This window comes from Barbatula barbatula (assembly GCF_947034865.1).
Source record: "Barbatula barbatula genome assembly, chromosome: 7".
In the NCBI taxonomy this organism is placed as follows: domain Eukaryota; kingdom Metazoa; phylum Chordata; class Actinopteri; order Cypriniformes; family Nemacheilidae; genus Barbatula; species Barbatula barbatula.
Genome location: NC_136770.1, coordinates 8,887,763 through 8,908,589, shown reverse-complemented (window position 1 = coordinate 8,908,589; position 20,827 = coordinate 8,887,763). Strand labels below are relative to the sequence as shown.

General features: G+C 39.3%; 1 protein-coding gene and 1 pseudogene across 2 annotated transcripts in view; both read right to left on the bottom strand.

Annotated features, from left to right (window-relative positions):
- The window catches only part of sned1 (sushi, nidogen and EGF-like domains 1), a 76,436-nt gene extending 61,496 nt beyond the window's left edge, over positions 1-14,940 (bottom strand). Inside the window, exons 1-6 of the mRNA XM_079460644.1 lie at positions 14,261-14,940; positions 2,583-2,870; positions 2,139-2,279; positions 1,264-1,426; positions 1,022-1,147; positions 616-729 (exon numbers count right to left, since the gene is read on the bottom strand). Of these exons, the coding sequence (XP_079316770.1) occupies positions 616-729; positions 1,022-1,147; positions 1,264-1,426; positions 2,139-2,279; positions 2,583-2,870; positions 14,261-14,470 (1,042 nt within the window). The 5' untranslated portion in view covers positions 14,471-14,940. The remainder of the gene's footprint in view (positions 1-615; positions 730-1,021; positions 1,148-1,263; positions 1,427-2,138; positions 2,280-2,582; positions 2,871-14,260) is intronic.
- On the bottom strand, positions 8,006-14,053 carry LOC306896895 (putative nuclease HARBI1; annotated as a pseudogene). Its single transcript has 3 exons — positions 13,941-14,053; positions 13,684-13,783; positions 8,006-8,608 (listed from the first exon to the last, which is right to left on the bottom strand). The product of its transcript is annotated as a putative nuclease HARBI1 (transcript).
- Positions 14,941-20,827: the final 5,887 nt, after the last annotated feature.

The following is a 20,827-nucleotide window of genomic DNA, read 5'->3' as shown; positions in this document are numbered from 1 at the left end:
AAAGACAGCATGGCAACCTGGAAGTTAAAGAGAATAGAGAAGAAAGGATCCAAGATCCAAAAATGTGGCTATGCCTGTCACAGTCCTGTCAGTTACCAGCCTGGTTCTCCCGCATTTTCCATTGGACTAAATCTCCCATAATCCCCCACGTGCCCTCACCAGTCACTCATTTGTTATCATCGCACCTGCCAGCCATCATGTTCATCACTAAGACTCACCTCTGTTCCATTATACTTTGTCTTGTCTTAATCAAGACAAAGTATATATAATTCAGAGAAATAATAATAGAATAATTATAAATAAGAGAATTAATAAGAAATAATTAAAGTACAGTATCTAATATTTCTATTGCAAAATAGAATGTTTTGTTGTTTAAACACTTTTATAATGACTGCGTTGAGCTATAAGCGGGCATCACCATGTTTGTTTGTGCCGTGGCATGGTTAAAAAAATAGGATCTGTCTGATTTACAGCATGTGAATTCATCCACATATCTCAAAATACAGAAATGTGTTAAAGGGTTTAAAAAAGCACCTTTGCTATTAAATGCTGTGATGAAGCACACAGACTTTGTAATATTTTGGCATTCAATCATGCCGGTTTACCATAGCTTACCTGTTTCACAGGTTGGCCCATTGAATCCCCCTGGACACAAGCAGATGAAGGAGTTAATCTTGTCCACACATGTGCCTCCATTCTGACAGGGGTATGAGGAGCACTCATCAACCTCTAGCCAAACACAAAAAGTATGACAAGTCTTCAAATATAGCATGTGACTTTTATTAGAAGTGCACACAAGAATGAAAACATCAAGGAATCATAAAGGGGTGAAGGAAGAGGTAATGATTTGACCACATCATAATGTTGGATGGGCTCTACTTTATATTTCCATATAAAATAAAAAATATTTTCGCCAGGTTGTCCCATGGCTTACATTGTGGAATTCTTATTTTACAAGCTGACATGTGTGTAGAAGTGGAGTAAAGGCTGCAGGGGATAGAAGAATTTGACCATTTATTACCTATCTGGCACCTGCGTCCGGTAAAGCCAGCCAGACATGAGCATGTGAAAGAGGGATTTCCAGTAATGCAGTCACTAATGCAGTGGCCACCATTTTGACAAGGCCTCAAGTTAGGGCAGACAGAGGCTGAGGAAAAGAACAGAGAAGAGATATATTTGGATATAAAGCATATATCTGATCTCATATTAGATTGACACACAGGTTGTGTTAAAAAATTACTTTCTTTTGCTTGTGTGGTTTACCTGAGTCATTGCAGCCACCCACTTGCACTTGAGCATCATCAATACGAAAGACCCAACGGCCAGGATATCCCACATTAGTGGTGGTCTCAACTTCAACAATGTCATCTGTCCGAGAGCCTGGGATGTTGAAATAGCCCCTTCCATCACCAGCATTGAAACCTGCCTAGAGGAGAGAGGTCACATGATTGTGAAAAGAATAAATTATTTGTGCTTTTGTCTGACAGATTTTGGACATGCTGGGTCTTTCTCATGTATTTGGTGAAGTCCATTTATGTCATCAATATACATTAAGTTGGCAGTATCTAGTCATACCACTGTGTATAGTCTATGTTGTAGTTATTTCTAATGCTATGAAGAATCACTCACAAAACTGTGGGTTCCATTGCCAAAATATAAACTTTCATATTAAAGATACAAAGCTGATTTGCCTGCAAAACAACTGAAGAACCTTGTTTCAAGACCATGCTTATATACTGTTCCCCTGGTTGACGTTATCACCTCCCATATGTTACTTTTAGTGTGCCTGAAGGCTGACTTCTGCATTCTCTGCACCTGTCAGCCTAAGCATTTTGAGCTACACTGGTCTCTTTACCATATTTGGATGTTTACCATTGCATGAATTTAGACGTTGCAGAACAATTAGATGTCATAGTTCTATGGATATCCCTATGTTGTGATGGTCTTCACATTACAAACAAGAGACTCGTAGAATAAACTAAGGAGAATAGTGGGAGAGTAAGCTTGAATCTAAATGGTTATGCTTACACTCAAGAACTATATTTTGATATTTCATATTCTTTACTTCACTTATGATGCAATACCCCATACTTGAGATTCATAGTGACAGTGGTGAAATGTAAAGGCAATGACCTTACCTGTGCAGCAATTCCCCCCAGGCCGGATAGGTCACCACCACTGGTAGAATGCATCCCTGTCGTCCATGTTATATTGTGGTACTGGAAGATGGTAAAGGAAAGCTCACCATCTGTGATGAGCACTACTTGAAATGTATTCACCTTTAGGAAATAGGAGGAAAGTCACAGTCTCAACCAGAAATCTTCTGTATTCACTTGTAATAGTATTAGCCATTGATAATCTTTTAAATATTTTACAGAATATATCATTCTAATTTTAAAACTAAATTTTCCATGAAGAACAATACACCAAAGAGGCTGTACTATGGGAGGATGAAATATCGCATGCATACTGTAGAATGGACATACTGTTTAGACATACTGTAATGAACTCTAACTAAAAAGTTACTCTCTTATAATAGCACTATACAATTGAAATACATTTTAAGGTTATGCATCTACTACCGGAGTTATTGAACTTCCGCCGAAAAATGTGACTTGATACCAGGTAGCAATCAGAACCCATGTACTGACAAATCTAGAAAACTCTGGAAAGTAACAGCTAATATCTTCTGTGGCTTTTAACAGGATCACAGGGTTTTTGCTCTCCCGATAGAAGACATTTCCTGCATGCCGGTTATCAACATCTGCCCAGAAGGGAGCCACCACTCTGCGATCTCCAGCAATAGGAAATGCCACGGGAGTGAACTGGGACACCTCCCTCAGGAAAGACAGAAGGCCATTGTTGTTGACCTAGAAACACAGAAAAAAATGATATACATGCTCAGGGTAAGCAGATTAATCATACCATCTGCTCACCTCTCTGACACTCATTCCACTGCTGAAGCTCTACCACACCATTTCATCCTAATGACAATTTTTAAGTTAAACAGATGTAACTAAGTTGGGTCAGCTCCACACTACGGGCACACGCACCAACACACACAGACACACATACAAACGCGCACACATACAGACACGCAGACACACACACACGCACACACACATGCACACACACGCACGCACAAGGGCCATCACCTAGAACCACACACCCAAGATAAGGAGAGACAAACACAGGTTGTCATGACTCTGGGTCTGTGGTTCCGTTTTCTGCCTCCGTGACTTTGTTTTGTTTCATGTAGAACACGTGGGGAATTGTTTGACAGTTTGCCGCGTGTTTGGTGTCTGCGTCACCAGCCCCGCCCTCGTGTCTCTCTCACTGGGTTTCCCTCACATACCGCTGATCACCCTGACACCTGTAGCGAGTTTCACCAGCGCTTTCCGCTCGCGGGTTGCTATGCGCAGCTGTTGTTCATTATGATTATGATAGGTTTCCTATTTCATTCCCTTGTGTGCTCTTGTTCATTGTCAGTCCGTTGTGTGTGTATGTGAGTACTGCCGTACGCTGATTTCCATTCCAGTCGTGTCCTGTTCAGCTAGCATATTGCCCTTGCTTTTGCTTCCAGTAGTGTTATCTCCAAGTCTAGTTAGTTTCCTATTTTGGTTTAGTTTTCTCCTTATTATTTAGTTGTCTTCATCTGTCCTCTAGTTCCCCACTGGCGCTCCAGTTGTCTTCCGCAACTGCACTTCACTAAGCTCTCCCACCAGTTCCCGGGACCCTGCCCAGCCATGCCGTCTGGGACCCCTGGGTGCAGACTCTGCCTACCACCAGACCCTGCCTCAAGGGTTGCGCTCCGCAGCCGCCATCTAGAACCCAGATTCTCCGGGTGTGACACTCTCCAGTGCTGCAGACGTTGTCGCTTGAGGATCATCAGAGAGCTCTCCCTTCGGGGTCATCAGTAGTCTCTCCCTTCAGGGTTTTTGAATGCTCTCTCGTGTCCCCAGTGGGCAGAGTTTAATCTCTTTCCACAGCACTTGGGTCTCACTCTGTTCTTCCAGCATGACACAGGTACATTTTTAAACAGACCATAAATTCCTATATGCAGTTTTAATTAAATAAAACTTTTAAATTCTAGCAGCCCTCCGGACAGTCAAACAGTGCAAAACAGTATGCAAATGATGGCGTGGAACCCAAAACCAGGCCTACCCAGGGGATTCCAGTTCCCCTCTGGCAAAATCTGCAGCCTCTAAACAAGCTCGACAGTGCTTGCAAAAAGATTTTTTTTAGATTTAAGATTATCATTAATAATCTAATAGCAGCTGACATTTTGTAGTGAAGACATGTCAAGTCGCCCCGTCCTTCTTTATCCAGCTCTGTTATCTCAGCTTTTGTCAGGTCTGGGCATGAACTGCGTCCTGCCCTCTCTGGTAACCTTGGAACAATGAGACAAGACTGTTCTGCACTCTTTGATGCAACAAATACATCAGTTGTTATTGGAAGGGTTCCTGGTTCCGGTTGATCTAACTAGTGCAGCCTAAACCTTCAGAATATTTATATTATGATAGTTTTAGTCTAGATTTAAACTGACAGAGTGTGTCTGCCTCCCAGACAGTGTGGGGAAGACTGTTCCAAAGTTTAGGCACTAGATAGGAAAATAATCTACAACCTGCTCTTGATTTTGCAATTCTAGGTATTACCAACTGACCGGACGACTGAGAGCGTAGTGCACGTGATGGACTGTAATACGTGAGAAGTTCACTCAAGTAGTGAGGAGCTAAACCATGCAGGGCTTTATAGGTAACCAGTGCAAGGTTGACAGAACCAGGCTAATATGCTCATACTTTTTTGTAAGTGTAAGAACTCGAGCTGCCGCATTTTGGACCAGTTGGAGTTTTTGTAATAGGCCTGCAGGGCAACCACCTAATAGTGCATTACAGTAATCTAATCATTACATTAGAAGCTGTCGCACCTATGAAGTCAAAAAAGATTAATGAGAAAAAAATGGCACCATGGTACAATAGCACCACTCGTGCCCTTAAAAGAGAAACACGCAAACTAGAGCGCAAATAGATAAAATCGCAATCAGAGGTCTTTAAAATGGCGTGGAAAGAGATTGCAAATTGTTATAAAAAGGAACTAAAAGCAGCAAAGGCCGAGCACCTCCGTAACCTCATAGAAACCAATAAAAAACAATCCAAGGTTTTTATTTAGCACAGTCGCTAAATTAACAAATAAAGAGAAATCAACCGACTTGGCTATTCCGCCGCACCTCGGTAGCAATGAATTCATGATATTTTTTTACAGAGAAAATCGAAAACATTCACGACAATATAGTAATAACTCAACCTCCAAGTCTGTCCTATGAATTAGCACCAACCATCGCTCCAAAACAAAGGCTACAGCGATTTTCACCTATAAAACAGGAAGATTTAATTCAACTTATTGTAACATCTAAACCTACAACTTGCTTATTAGACCCCATACCAACTAAATTATTTATAGAGTTACTACCTGTTGCAATTGAGCCCATTTATAACATTATCAACTCGTCAATTAATCTAGGCCATGTCCCAGGACCCTTTAAGATGGCCGTCATTAAGCTTCTAATCAAGAAAACAAACTTAGATCCAAAGGAACTAGGAAACTATAGACCGATTTCAAATCTCCCATTCCTGTCGAAAAAACTAGAAAAAGTAGTGTCCACTCAGTTGTGCTCTTTCTTACAAAATAACGAAATTACAACATTTCAAAAGCGTCAATCAGGCTTTAGACCGCATCACAGCACTGAAACTGCGCTCGTTAAAATTACAAACGATCTGCTTATAGCATCAGATAAAGTTAACATTTCACTCATAGTCCTGCTTAGTGCTGCGTTTGATACCGTAGACCATAACATACTTCTAGATCGCTTACACAATTGCGGGACAGGCACTACAATGGTTCAGATGTTACTTGACAGACAGACATCAATTTGTCCATTTAAATTGGGAATCATCAAATCTTATGCAAGTAAATTATGGATTACCTCAGGGATCGGTTCTGGGACCCGTGCTGTTCTCCATATAGATGCTGCCCCTCAGAAACATTATTAAAAAAACATGAAATTAGCTTCCAATGCTATGCAGATGATACTCAGCTATATATCTCATCAAGACCAGATGATTCCTCCCAGCTATCCAAATTGGCAGAGTGCATTGAATATATAAAACATTGGATGACCTGTAATTTCCTTCTTTTAAATTCTAATAAAACAGAAATATTACTTATCCAAACCAAAGACACGCAAACCGAAGGACAAATACAGTAAAATATCTAGGTGTTATATTAGACAGTCACCTGTCATTTCGAAATCACATCTCAAATGTCACAAAAACAACCCTTTTCCACCTAAGAAATTATGCCAAGTTACGAAATATTCTATGTGTTGCTGACGCGGAGAAGCTTATTCATGCATTTATGACCTCAAGACTTGACTACTGTAATGCGCTACTTAGTGGTTGTCCTGCATCATCAATAAACAAACTACAGTTAGTTCAGAATGCAGCTATCAGAGTTCTAACTAGGTCTAGAAAATACGATCACATAACCCCAATTTTATCAACCCTTCACTGGCTACCCATTAAGAATCGTATTGACTTTAAAGTTATTTTAATCACTTATAAAGCCTTAAAGGGTTTAGCCCCTACCTACATAACAGAGCTTCTATCACACTACAAGCCATCAAGCTCTCTAAGATCTCAAAACTCAGAACTTTTGATAACACCTAGAATAACTAAATCCACCAAAGGGGGTCGAGATTTCTCATACGTAGCACCTAAACTCTGGACTAGCCTTCTCGATACTATTTGAGGATCAGACACACTCGCCCAATTTAAATCTAGATTAAAGACACATCTTTTCAGCCAAGCATTCACTTAATGCAAAATATGCTAAATAAACCACTGCGAGACTGCTGACATTAAATATTATTTACTAGGCGTTTATTCCATTTTGGTGTTTTTAATTTCCCCTGTAAAGCTGCTTTGGAACAATGCACATTGTGAAAAGCGCTATATAAATAAAATTGAATTGAGTTTAGGATATTTGTAGAATATTTTTTAAATACCTCTTCAAAGTTGACTGCCTATGACATTCTAACTCTAAAAGCTCTCCTCAGCAGCCTGGGTTAAACACGACAAGATGAACCCCAAGCCTTGCGTCTTGGGCCCAGTTTTTCAAAAGTTATTGTAGCAAAGTTCGTAAGAAGGGAAGGAAGGAGGCGGGAACCGGCGAACATTCCAATACTAAAACTTTAATTAAATATAAACAAACAATAAACACGGAAGTGGCCGACAGCCACCTCACGGTAGACTGCCGGCCATAAAACCTACATAAACTAAACACAGTTTCGGGCCCGGTCCTCTCTCGTCAACAGTCCTGCCGAACATCCATTTAAGCTCCCAATCTCCTCCGTGATAAGATGCGGGACCGGTGCGCGCACAGCTGCTTCCACTTATCACTCACGCCACCGGCCCCGCGTCACGGCTCTCGTCCCGCCTTCCTCACCACAGTTATCCTGTGGGATTTCGGATCACAGATTGGATCAAATCTTGGAAATGGGTTTTTAAAAGCAAAAGAGGGATTCCGAACTAAAATCAGATCATGTAATCCGATTTTACATTTGATCTGGATCAAACCTGCCCTTTGGGTTTTTCAAAACTTTGAGGTCGGTTTGGGATCTATTTCATCCAAAAAACAGGATTATCTTTATCCCATCAGAAGGGTGGATTCAGTTGTGAATTTTTGAACAAAATAAACTTCTTTTTTACATGAAAGATCACAAAATCAATGTTTACTGATGATATATACATTTCTTCATATTTGAAGCATATATGAACCATGTCACATCTAATGAGATATGGTAAACAACAAAATTAAAAAAGCTTTCAGCTGTCAAATAAACGTCAATGTCACTGCTCACAGCTCTATAATTCCACTGTATATTTATTACAGCAATTACAACAACAAATATACTCAGTCATTCAGTAGACTAGTTAAAAGTTATTTCTCACAATTGCTTCTCATGTCCAGTGTGTCCTTCATTAGGTAAGAACATTGGCGGCTGTTCTGGTTCTACATCAGGCTCAGGTCCATCAAAATTGTCATCAAGAAAGACATGACGGCTGATGGCGATGTTATGCAAAACAATACAGGCAAGGATACAACCTTGGGTTGTACACGCAAGTAGTTAAGACACGCAAAACCATCTCTTCAGGACTCCATTTAAGCGTTCAATGGCACATCTTGTTTTGCAATGTGAGGAGTTGAAGCGTGCCTGCTCAGGTGTGTTTGCTACTGGAAAAGGCGTCATTAGCCATGGTAGGAGTGGATACGCGCTGTCACCCAATACTATGCCATTTGGTCGGTGGGATTGAAGCATCCCACAAGTTGGATGTTGATGCTGTGCCTTTTGATTGACAAACTCCCACTCACTTTCACAAGGTGCTTGGATATGCACGTGAGTACAATCAATAGCACCAATAGTGCTAGGCATGTTCCTCATTTGAAAAAACGTGTGCTTAGTCTGAGCTGTCTGGTCATCCTTGGGAAAGGAAACAAATTGATTGATCAGACTGCCCAGTGCTACCTGCCATGTGGATGCATCTGTAGGCTAAGAGAAATTAGTGCAAAGACATGATGTATTTAAAAGGTGTCACCCATTAACCAGCAATGAACTGATTGGTGTAAGCCTAATTGAGCACAAGCCAAAGCAATGATGCTCAAGGCTTTTAAGGTCAGTGTTGGCTACACCAAAGAGTTGGAACCATGGACTCAAAAGGGCCTAATTTCACTGAGGCAGAAACCTGTGCACTGCTTGAGGGTGTTTGGGACAATTTTGCCTCGATAGTATGAGGTTTTAGCTCTGCAAGGGGTGGAGAAATTACCAAAAAAGGAAAACACAACATTTGGGAGGACATAACTAATCATGCCAATGCCATGGGGTCTGGCCAAAAGAGGACCATAAAACAAGTTATGTTGCGATAGAGGAACCTTAGGGCCAAGGCAACGAAAGACCACTGAAGCCAAGAACCCCCAAACAGGTAACAAGCCATATAAGAGGGGTGATTTCACTGATATGGTCCTTGATGTCATAGGAGGAGAAAAATCTGAGGCTCTGCATGGCATTGAAGGCATAGAAGCAGATGGAGAGGCCTAAATTACAGAGACTAGGACTTCAGAAGAATGCGAGCAAAATTATCCTGAATGAGGAGGAAGATAGATCCTCAGTGGATGTAATGAAGACAGTCCAAGACATTCCTACAAGACAACACAAACGTTCCTCAGCTACAAACCAGGATGGTGACAGCTATAAGTTGCTTCTGAAACGGGAAACCGAAAGAGCAGAAGTACAAATTGAACTGGGTAAACAACAAATCTTGCTTACCCAACTACAGCAGAAAAAAGTGCAGATGGGGATAAATCTCCTTAAAGCAGAGATGGAAAGAGCTAGTATCTGTCCTGTAAATGATCTATGAGTATTGTATAGTATTGTTTTTGTTTTATTACTTACCATTATAACAAAATAAGGAATGAAAAATGTTTCTGTTTATTACAGTGTATTTGTTTCTTACAATTAAAACAAACAATGGTTATTTGTGGCCACCAGTATTTTCCCTACCTGTTGTTCTTTGCTAAGCCAATAGGCTACACTGTTGGTTCCATTTAAGGATCTGGTAAATAGGATTTGGTAATCCTGAAATTTGGCTCACAGTGATCCAATCCAATGTTCCTTTAAAAAAACTGGCATGAAAGTAAGACGGATCAGGTGATCCTGGATAGCAAAACATGGGATTTCCAAATCCGGATCAATTTGATTCAGATTAAATTTTTTTGACAAAAAAAAATTCTAATCCTGTGTGGCGCATGTCTCACATTTATTGACAAAGTCTTCATTTTGAGTTCTCGACTGTTCTTTTCAACATATTTGTTTTTCACATTCATTTTGTTCAAGTGGCTGTGCACTGTCACAGCTGCACCTTTGGAAATTGGTCCATATTGCTACTTGCAGGTCTTTCAGGTCTGCTCAGCAGCCTGCTTGCAGAATGCAGAATGTCAGCTAGGTGGTGTGACTTACAAAAACCACAAGCCTGGAGTCTCTGTTGTTGTGGTTTTTAATCATGTTTAGTGTGTGTGTGTTGTGGTTATATGTAGTCTTCGTTTTGAGTTCTTCTCAACCTGTGTATTTTTCATGTTCTTTCTATTCATGCCATGTTTGCTCTTGTTGCTATGTTCCATAATGGCTCAGTGCTTGCTACATTTTGTGGGCTTGGCCCCGTAATCGCTGCTTGCAGCTATGTTTAAATATGTAATCAAAAGGCAAAACTGGTGGGAGCATGAAATTCAAACAAATTTGTAAAATTAATTTTCAGTTCAATTTCAATCTCATTTGAGAAAATATATTATCACCCTGTAGGTGTAACGTGTAAGCTCTATAAAGAGCACGGCAGCTGAGTACAAACGAAAAGACCAAACCAACTAATCTATAAACAAAACCGGACAAAGAACTGAGGAGAACATAGGCTAAATACATAGGTGAACATAATCAGGCAGACATCTTTGGAAACTGATGACTGAACGCAGGCAAACAGAACATAGAACAAAACCAGAATAAAACATGACAGAACTGTGACAGTAGTTGGAAATAGACATTATAATGTAAATACATTATTATTGGACCATTGGACCTTGACGCTGGGGAACATTTACAGTACTCAATCTTTCTAGCAATTTAGTAATTTAAGGAAAAGCCTGAAGTGGAAAATGTGTTTCTGTGACGTCCCTTTCTCCACACCCCTTTGCAGCTCTGGGCCGCATTTCCCAAAACCTTCTAATTGCTACATCGTCCTCCAGTTATACCTTAAGGTGTACCTTATCGTTAATACGTGTTTCCCGAAACATTCATTGTTAAGTATATCTTCTTTAAGTCATGCGTTCAGAAGGTTGGTCTAAAACACTTCTTACATCGTAGTTTATACAACTCAAATTTAAATTAAATTCAATATTAAACGTTAAATACACCAGTATATTGATGTGTTTACATGCAAATAATATAATTGTCATTACACTGATGGTTGTTAGCTTTTTAATTATATTATCCAAAGGTGCATCAGCTGGCAAACAAAGGCTTAAGAGTCTATTTAAAGAGAGATATTGTGATAGGAAGTTTAGTCAAACTGAAGCGATACAGCAAACAATTTTTGCTAAATCAAGGACAGCACCATCCGTGGAGTAATTTAGTGTATGTGCATTTAAGCCATTAAAATCTTGTTGTTCTAAATTTGTCTAAAATTTGTGTTTTTCCCACTTTAGCTGCTGATTATATGTTTCACATTCTGCGCTTTTATTGAGGAAATTAAGACACTATAGAAACAAATGTTATGATAATATAAATCAGTTGTTCCCAAACACAAGTATAATCAAAGGTATCTCATTTTAAACACACTTACACACATTTACTCCCTTTTAGTACTTTTTTTTTAAATGAATAAGTTTAATTGCAATATCCAAATTGCACAATTATGGAAAACTTGTTTATATTATTCCCATTGATATTGTAAGTGTGATTAAATGCTGATTAGATTTTAATGTTTTAATAAACACAGACAAAAGCTACATGCTTCACGCTGTAAACACGCTGCTTGTGCATCCAGTGTCAAAGCAGAATAAATGCTTGAACTATAGTTGAAGTCAAATTGTTAGTTGCTAGAATAAACTTTTTTAATGCACCACATCAACAATTGGTTTTGCATGACCCTTCTTATGACCCAACGTTTAAGAACCTTTTATATAAATGACCATACTCTTAGTTAATGTAGCAGGTTGATACATATGGGCATGGGCACTCATTCCACAAAAAAAACTTTGACCTCTTGTATGGCACTGTTTATAGTCCTATCTTATAATAACATACAAAGATTATAACAATTATAAGATAAACAACTTAAGAAATAATTTCAGTGGCTGCACTTTTTGAACTAGGTCCAAAATGACTGTAAACCTAGCATAATACCCAGCTTCTTACAAAATCACACCTATGTCCACGTATGTCCCAACACACGAAGAAATTGGGCTACTTAGGTTGAATGGAAGATGAGAGAAGCAAATATGATAGAGAGAAAAAACAGATAAGGTGCTGAAGATTATTTTTAGCAGATGTGCTCTCAGTATGCCGTGAAACCTCAAATCTTTCTGTCCCCATTATTTTCCCTTCTTCGTTTTGACTCAACTGCTGGATAAAAATTCTATGCCTAAAACAATAATATCCTTTATATAGCCTCCCATACAAACAATTTTTTTAGATGTGCTGTTTCTCTAGCCTTGGATGTCATTATCTCTACTCTTCATCTCAGTCATTCAAAAGGTTAATTGAGAAGGGGCAGAATTATTGGGAAGACCCTTATTCTCAATATATGAGGTTGACGAAAAGGAAGAGAGGTTGCTGCGACATTTGAAATCTCTCAGACTCAAACCAGATCAGGAGGACCAAATTGTGAAAGAAGTTTGGACAATATTGTGTTGAGTCAGGTAAGGAAAACTTCTCAACAAAAGATTACAAAAAACTTCTCAAGTTCTCATGATTCCTGCCACTAAGGCTTAAATGTAGAGAATTGAGAAGTAATGTTTTTCATTTTTATTTAATTTATAATTTTATTTATTTTAAAGAATAAGCTCCGGAGACAGAAGGTGAGACCGGGGAGCACCAATACATTTTTATTAGCCAACTCTCATAACCACCTCAAATAGTTTAGTTAGGAGCTTTTCTGTTTTTTTTTCTTTTTTTTCTGTTTCTGTGCCCTGAAGGCTTAAAATGATCTACAGAACAAATAATCCTCGACTACCCACTGAAATCTAATCTGTTTAAAATCAGCTTTCTTATGGAAAAATTCAACATTGACATTCTTACAAAGCATTTTTGTCTTGTTTTCTAGTAAAAATATCTAAAACTTCTTCAAGATACTTGACGAAGAAAATTACGCAAGATATTAAGTCTTGTTTTATAAAAGAAAATATAAGAGTTAGGGAAGTTTAAAACGAGCAAAAAACTTTTTTCTTAAGCACCTAATTTAAGTTTATTTTTCTCACCCCATTGGCAGATTTTTTGACTTGTTTTAAACATACATTTTCCTAATTCTCATATTTAAATTTATAAAACAAGACTAAATATCTTGCGTCACTTTTCTTGTCAAAAAAATCTTGTCTTGATTTAAGAATGTTAAGATATACTAAAAAACTAAAATGCTTAGTAAGAATGTCGTTTTTTGCAGTGTGCCAGCATATCATGTCAGATGACTTTAAAACTTTAATTTGAATTGCAGTTACCTCCTTGTTTACATCTGGTTCGCGTCAGGGGAAAATTTCCCCCTTTCTGCAGTTAGTACCCAATGCAGTACCTCTGCTTAATCACAATGTGCAAATCTAATCTTAGATCTATACAGCATGCAGCAGGTCTTATCTTGTCTCTATTTCCTTGAATATTTACATCACATGTTGAGATTTGAGATATGCTTACAAGTTCATCACAAGTTAAGTTATAGATAACTGTAAAGCCTTAACCCTGGGCTATTTTAATGATCTGCCTTTGCAAGGACATGGAGCTAAGGGACTTCATGACTTTGCTATATGTGAAATACATTATTACTCTTCAAAAAACCCAGTCTGGAAACCTAACCTCTGTGTTTGTGATACCTCAAACAGTCTGGGCAGAGATTTGGGGATAAAGTGATGGTGCTGATGATTGGTGACCTGAGGGGAGCAGTGTATTTTGAGAGGCAGAATGGGTGGGATGCTGCAACACAACAGATGGTGTTGATTTACAAGAATGGATATTTTCCTACACTCAGGCTACGAAGTGTCCATAACAAAATAAAGGGTTTGCAGAGCCCAAAGCAAGTCACGAATCTGATCGAGGTACAGAGACCTATCAGAACACTCATCGCCCTTACTTATTTCCTTGTTTTCTCTTGCTTCGTTTCTTCATAGCAGTTTCTCTATTACTTTCCTTCCCCCTTGGTCTCTCAAACCACAGTTGTTGCAGCAGCAGCATATTAGATGTCATCTCTTCACTAAAAAACTGCCAAATAGTTCAGTCACTGTGTTTGGCCAAATGTTTATTTGACATGTTAAAGTTTTTTTGGCAGAGACTCTCATTATCTAATCTCTGCTAGCACTGTTTCAAAGGCACACATATATAAAATTATTAAACTACTGAGTGAATGAGCTCGCCTGACAAACTCTTACACGCTAACAAATATTCCTTACTCACATAGAGTCCAGTGTGCCGTTCTCCAAAGAAAGGGAAAGCCACAGATATTGCCACCAGTCCTGAGCCACCATCATCCTGTTCCACAGTCTGGGAGTCACCTTCATCTGGGCCGAATGGGTAGAATTCCTCCAGAGGGACAGCCAGCTCAACAGCACCAAGTAAACAGAGAAGCATGCATAGGGAAAGCAGTGGTTTTCTCAGCCACCCCATGACCTTAACTGCACAGGGATGGAGAGTAGAGGACTGGAATACCAGATACTCAGATCAGGCAGTAAGACAACACTCAGATAACAACACACCAAGCCCCCCTTTCAAATGTTCAATCGGAGATCCTCTCTCTTGATCTTTCTTCTTTATCTGTATCTTTACTTCTTTCTACTTCCACGCTTTGTTTCCTTTTAGATCCTCTCTTACCCGTGGTACTTCGGCTGTTGGTTTAAGACAAGGAGGTAGATTCTTTGCATTCTGTGTGCTGCTGTGTGCTCAAGCGCTGCTGTGCTCCGTGCTGAGGGGGCGAGAGAACGAAGTAGAGTGATTCAGCTCAATTTTTTTACGATCCAGTGACTTGGTCCCTGATGGTTAGCTTAGAAATATCCTCAATAAAACCTCTATTCTGCTTGCCAAAGGAGTTCTTTCAGACCCAGCCCCATCCCCCCAGGGATTCACTACCTTGCATGATTAGAGACTCTTATCCAATAGCTGAAGAGAGGCTGGTAACTGGATAAGCAGTGGGTGGAGCTATGGTAATCAAAGGACTGCTTTAAAGAGACTCTGACAGGACACTCTTCTCAACGCTCAACATTTAGTGAAAATACCTACCCTGGATTTCAATCCCGCACACATTACAGTGTGAGAGTTCCATAAATTGTTGACAGTCATATGATTGTGCCTTATCCTTCATATTTTGTAGAAGATGTCCTAATGGAGAAAAGAAAAATAAAGATCCTTTAAACTATAAATAAGATACTTACTGGAGGATTTCTGTCATATAAAGCAACTGCTCTAAAACAAATACAAAGTTATTTTTAAAAGTTACAATTGGTATAGATCAGGTAATCCTTGCAGACATTGTTGTAAAGGTTATAGTGTTTTCTCAGTGACGATTTTTCTTACCTCAGGGGTTTATTAGTAATTGGAATCAAATCCTGGAGCCAGAACATAACAATGGATCTTTTATAAGTAGAATATTGCTTTTTTTGCACAGACCAAACCTCAATTATCCCCCCAAAAGCCCAAGGCAACTTCAAGGCAATTCTTCAGACTGCAAAAATCAATCAGTTTTTTTTCTCTTGCGTGTTTTTATTGACTCAAAGAAAACAACGTTAGAGTTATTAGAGAGCAATTTTTCAACTTCACAGTGTAATTAAGCCACACTTTGTTTATCATAGCGATTTCCAGAGACAATTTTTATTTACATTAAAGCATTGTCTTTTATATCAAATACTTACAGTATATTTAATAAATGAATTCAACAAATGAGAATAATGATATAAATAGACAGTAAAACATTATGAACCTCCACAAAACATCTTAAAATTGCAGAGGTTGCATCTGTGATGGCTTATTACAAAGACTGTTTAATGCCGCTAAAATGTACCATAACGGTTTATAAAACAGTTGTTTAATGTTATAAGATAACATTTTAAGTGCATTATAAAAATATGAATAGTAAAAAGGACAGAAAGTTTAATACTGTTTTGTTATTAAACTGAAATGAGTTCAAAACAGAGCCAGGTATTTCACCAAAACCTAGGGTATGGCAAACTTTCCTCTGGTCATACAACAATGACATTCCAAAGTAACGAAACCACACATTATACCACATCATATCTGACAAAATGTGTTCAATAATCAACAAAGTTCTGCAGCAAATTGGGCAACAAAATACCTTAACCATCAGCTATTTGTACTGTGTGACACTCGCTTCAAATCCAGAGATAGATGTTTTCATATAACAAGCACGAACGACTGTTCATAGACTATAACCTTAAAAACATTATACCCTTTTACCTAATGTGGTAAAGAAAATACATTTCTGTTGGTTAAATTTATTTTTTAACAATATCCGACTTTAGGGACATTAAAAGTCAAGGTGTCAAATTTTCTGGGAGTCACCTTCCCTTACTTAGATCCAGGATAAGTGATGTTTAGCAGTGTTTCTGATTTGAGCTTGAGCTTTAAAAATGCGTGGGAAAATGTCGCTTTTTTGGACACCGCACTACGTGATAAAAAAGAGCTTAGCTTCCAAAATGTGCCCCTTACTTAAAATAAAATTCTGATTAATTATGCCTGTTTGACTGACAGTTTTATTGATCACTTAGATAATATATAAAAAGTCGATCTAAATTTTTTATTAAAATAAAAAATAGCTTATATGTAGTAAGCTACATTTGCCATGTTACTGTAGCTTAGCTTGCTACATTTCCCAGGGTGGTAGCTTTAGTGTAGTGAAGCTTCATTTACTGTTAGCTTAACTCACTACATTTTCTAAGTAGCTTTCCAACACTGGATATAATTAGAATAAAATAATAGTTTAATATTTATAAGTAACTTAATCAGACATGTTATAAAGAAAGTCAAGATAGAATCAGTGTGATTTTAGTGTGTGTGTGTGGGGGGGGGGGGGGGTGTGAGACTTTAGTGTGTAATATAAAAGTAAAATTTTGCCTCATGCTCTAAGATGAACAGTGGTAGACTTAAGGCAGACCTTCCCAGAGCATTTGGAGAAACAGTGATGTCTTTGTTTGTTGTTATTCGGTTCTTATGGTGTGTCAGAACTATTTAAAAGTAATTGTGCACATATACTCAGACAGTTCTCCCTTATACCAGTGACTTGTGTGTTTTAATATGTGTGTATGTGTGATATTTAATGTCGTTTAGGATACAAGGTCCATGTTGTTATATATCTTTAAGTCACTACAGAAAAGGTGATACATCAGGGGAATCGGCCATGGGGGAGTTGTTGTAAGAGGCTTCAGCTCTGAGAACCAAGTCTGATTGGGCAAATAGAGCCCAACTAACATAATCTGATGCTCCTCTTCCCTGAGGCTCACTGGGGGAAGGTGTACTTTCGCTTGTTCCGCCGCCAGCGGGGTGCTAAGACAATAACACAGACAATAACTGTCTATGTCTTGTGTCTAAAAACTTTATGCTCTCCAAGTTGTTAGTTTCTTTGTTTCTTTATATACTAGGGATGCACCGAATATTCGGCCACCGGAAATTTTCTGCCCGAATGGTTTCGGCCCGAGAGACTTTTATCACCGAAACAATACGTCCAAAATGATGTGATGACGCCAACAGAGACCGCGACCTGCACGTGTTTGTCTGAAGCGACAAGTCTGGGCTGTGGATGTATTTCAGTAAATCTCGTATATACTCTTATAGAGTGTTCACTCCAAACGCTTTAAATGGACGCTTGTACACTTTGTGTTTACTCGCATCATTCTAGATGATTATCTGTCTGAAGTCCCCAGAAGTGCTGTACATTATTATTTAATGAGTATGACATAATTTTTTATCTTTGGGTGATCGATTCCTTTAAATACCTTTATATACAGTATAGAAATGTATAGAAATGGCAGCTTAAGCTATGTTTCTCAGAATGGTTGTATGTTTTTGTGATATAAAAAGAAATTGACACAAAGATAGTGATTTTGCCTCCTGACGTGTTCACATTAATATCACATTTACCTTCTCTCGGGTACGTTTTGAAGAGGACCTTTCCTTGCCCAAATGAATCAAAATCCTCTTGAGCTCAGCTATTTCTCTTTCCGACTGATGGACGGTGGCCTGCAGGGTAGTTACCTGTTCTGCAAGCCCTTCTCTTTATGCAGGAGTGCACAGCTGTCTTTTGCCTCCTGCTCAGCCTGATGCCTCCGTATCAAAGCCTAGTGAATTAAAACAGAAATGGAATACATACAATTGTGCTGAAAAGTTTGCATAACCTAGGTTACAGGTTTTTACAATTGCATTTTTTTACACAGAACCGGCAAAACTGTTAATTTCATGCTCAAAATCACATATTGTAAACTAAACTCCAAAAACACACTACCACATGTTCTCTAATAACAGGAACATTTAGTCAATCATATCAAAATGTAATAAAAAACACTAACATCAGATGATATTACAGAAACTGCATTATTTTATATGTGTCAGGTCTCCCCTCAAACAATATCCCACAATAAATGCTACTGTGTCCCAAATGAGATTTGTCTGTATTCATTCGCCAGCCTCTCTGTATGATAGCCTGTATTTTATGACACAGATTTTCAAACTGGGTCCAGGGACCTCCAGGGGCCTCCAGAAGGTTATGTAAGTGTGTAAATGTTTATCTCCTTTGTTACTACATGCATCGTTTCTAGAATTGTTTATATTTGTATATTTACATATATAAACCCACTGTGACTTGCAGCATGTTTTTGTCTTGCTTGCTGGCTGTTAGGGTTCGGTGTAACTGAAGCCTGATATCGTGCTGCTCCAGCTGCAGTGTTGCCGTCTAAAAGTTATGCAGTCTTAGCCTGCAGTTGCTACCTCAACTGGGTTTCTTGCAGTTCTTTGTGAGTCAGAGCGGTCACCATCCTCTCACCCTTAAGCTACATTGGAGCAGCAGAGCAGCATTATAGACATGTCACATCTACACCAGACCACCCCTGTAAACATTACACAGACCTACAGTAAGTACATCTTTAGGAATGCAATGCACGCTTCACACTCACCCAGCTCTCTGCGAAAGTCCTGCAGTGATCTGACCTCCATCTCTGTTGGCATGCTGAAATTCTCCTTCCAACCCTCACTGCTTAAGCTCTAGCCTGGTCACTCGAGCCTCTGCAGTCTCACAGATCTCGTTAATACAGCGATTCTCGACCTCAACACATTCTTCTGACAACATCCTAGCTTCTCGGGAGCATGATGGGATGATAATAATAATACATAATATTAATGCTTCTGAAAGCCACTCACTGAATATTTTTACAGTGATTTAAAAAAGCTCCATGCATTGTAATGGACCAATGTGAATAGTGTATTGTGTGTGAGTATTAACCTGCAGTACTTTAGCCTCTGTCTCTGTTTTTAGAAGGTTGCTCCTTAATTTGGCAATATCTTCACTCGTATTAATTTTCTTTCTTCATCCATACTGAACGGCCTCAACCCATAAGGTGAGAGAGGCTTGCCAACTCATGTTTTCGTGGCGTACACACACACACACACGCACATGAATATCCATGCTAATCAAAAACAGTACAGCTCATCAGGTCATCACTGAGCACTGTGTGCCCAAGCATTAGGCTGGAGAGCCCTCTTGCCCTCCTCCAGCTTTTGGATAGATTGTTTCAGCATCTGAATTCTTGTATTGGATCTCTCCTTGCGGGCCTTTCTACCTGTTTTCTGAGACTTTGCCTGTGCCTGGGCCTCATTATAACCACAAAGAGAGACATAATGATAATGATCACGTTAATAATTATATTTTATCTATGTGAATGGCCAAATATGTTTCACCTTCTTGTTCATGTTCCTCTATCCAAACCGCATGTTTGACAATGAGATATATGGTCATGTTAAAGTAGTTTCTTCAAAATCGCTTCAGATGCTAAGAATCTTGATATTTTCATTGAAAAGAGAAGTTTTGTCTATGTATCACTGAGCTCTTGCTGGAAATTGTGCAGTAACATTTGAACTCCAGTCCAGATCTAGCTCTCTATTCTCTCTGTAAGACGGGGACAGAGAATAAACATCAGACATGATTTCACCTGAGGACATAGACACATACATTTCCAAAGATTTTCTTAAAATTCACAGCACTAAGAATTATTTATTGGAATAAGAACACTGTACCTTTCACTGGTGACCGTGTTCTCCATGGTGAGGGGCTCTTTCCACGATCTCCAGGGGAGGCATATTGCATGATTCTGTCGCAGTTGTTCTTCTGTTAGACTGACCTTCAGACCTAACTCCCTGAGTTGGGCTTGAGCTTCCTGCAGTGCCCCTCTTACGGGCCATTTCTTCACACTGTTTTAATTAGCTTTCCTGAAGCCTCACAACTCCATCTCATCCTGCTGTGCTTCTTCCAGATACCCACAAGCATTAGTTGTATCACTTTGCGCATCCAATTACAGTGGCTTGCAAAAGTATTCAAACCTCTTCATTTGATTCACATTTTGTCTGTCTCTCGACGTTGTGTCGAACTGACAGATGGAGTTCGCCCTTGAGATCCTATCATCTTCTGACTATTTTGAAAAGGCCAATGAAATTGGCGAATGAAATTTGCATGCCGGGCTCCGCTCCCGGATATCCGGGTATAAAAGGGGAGGTGGCGTGCTCATTCATTCACCTTTTGTTCTTCGGAGCCTTCGCATCGAATGACTTCAACAGCTGATATCTTGACGTGGTGCAGCGGATTGTCCCTTCCAGTGATCATCCCCCCGGCGTTTCAGCAGTTGAGGACTTCACTCAGCAGTTTTCGGCAGTGCAGAAGCAGACGGAGGCCATCAAGCACATCCTGCCCGCCGCGACTCGGCCGCCTTTCGGCCGTCAAGGTCCCGCGGAACGTCTGCCTCCCAGCAGCCC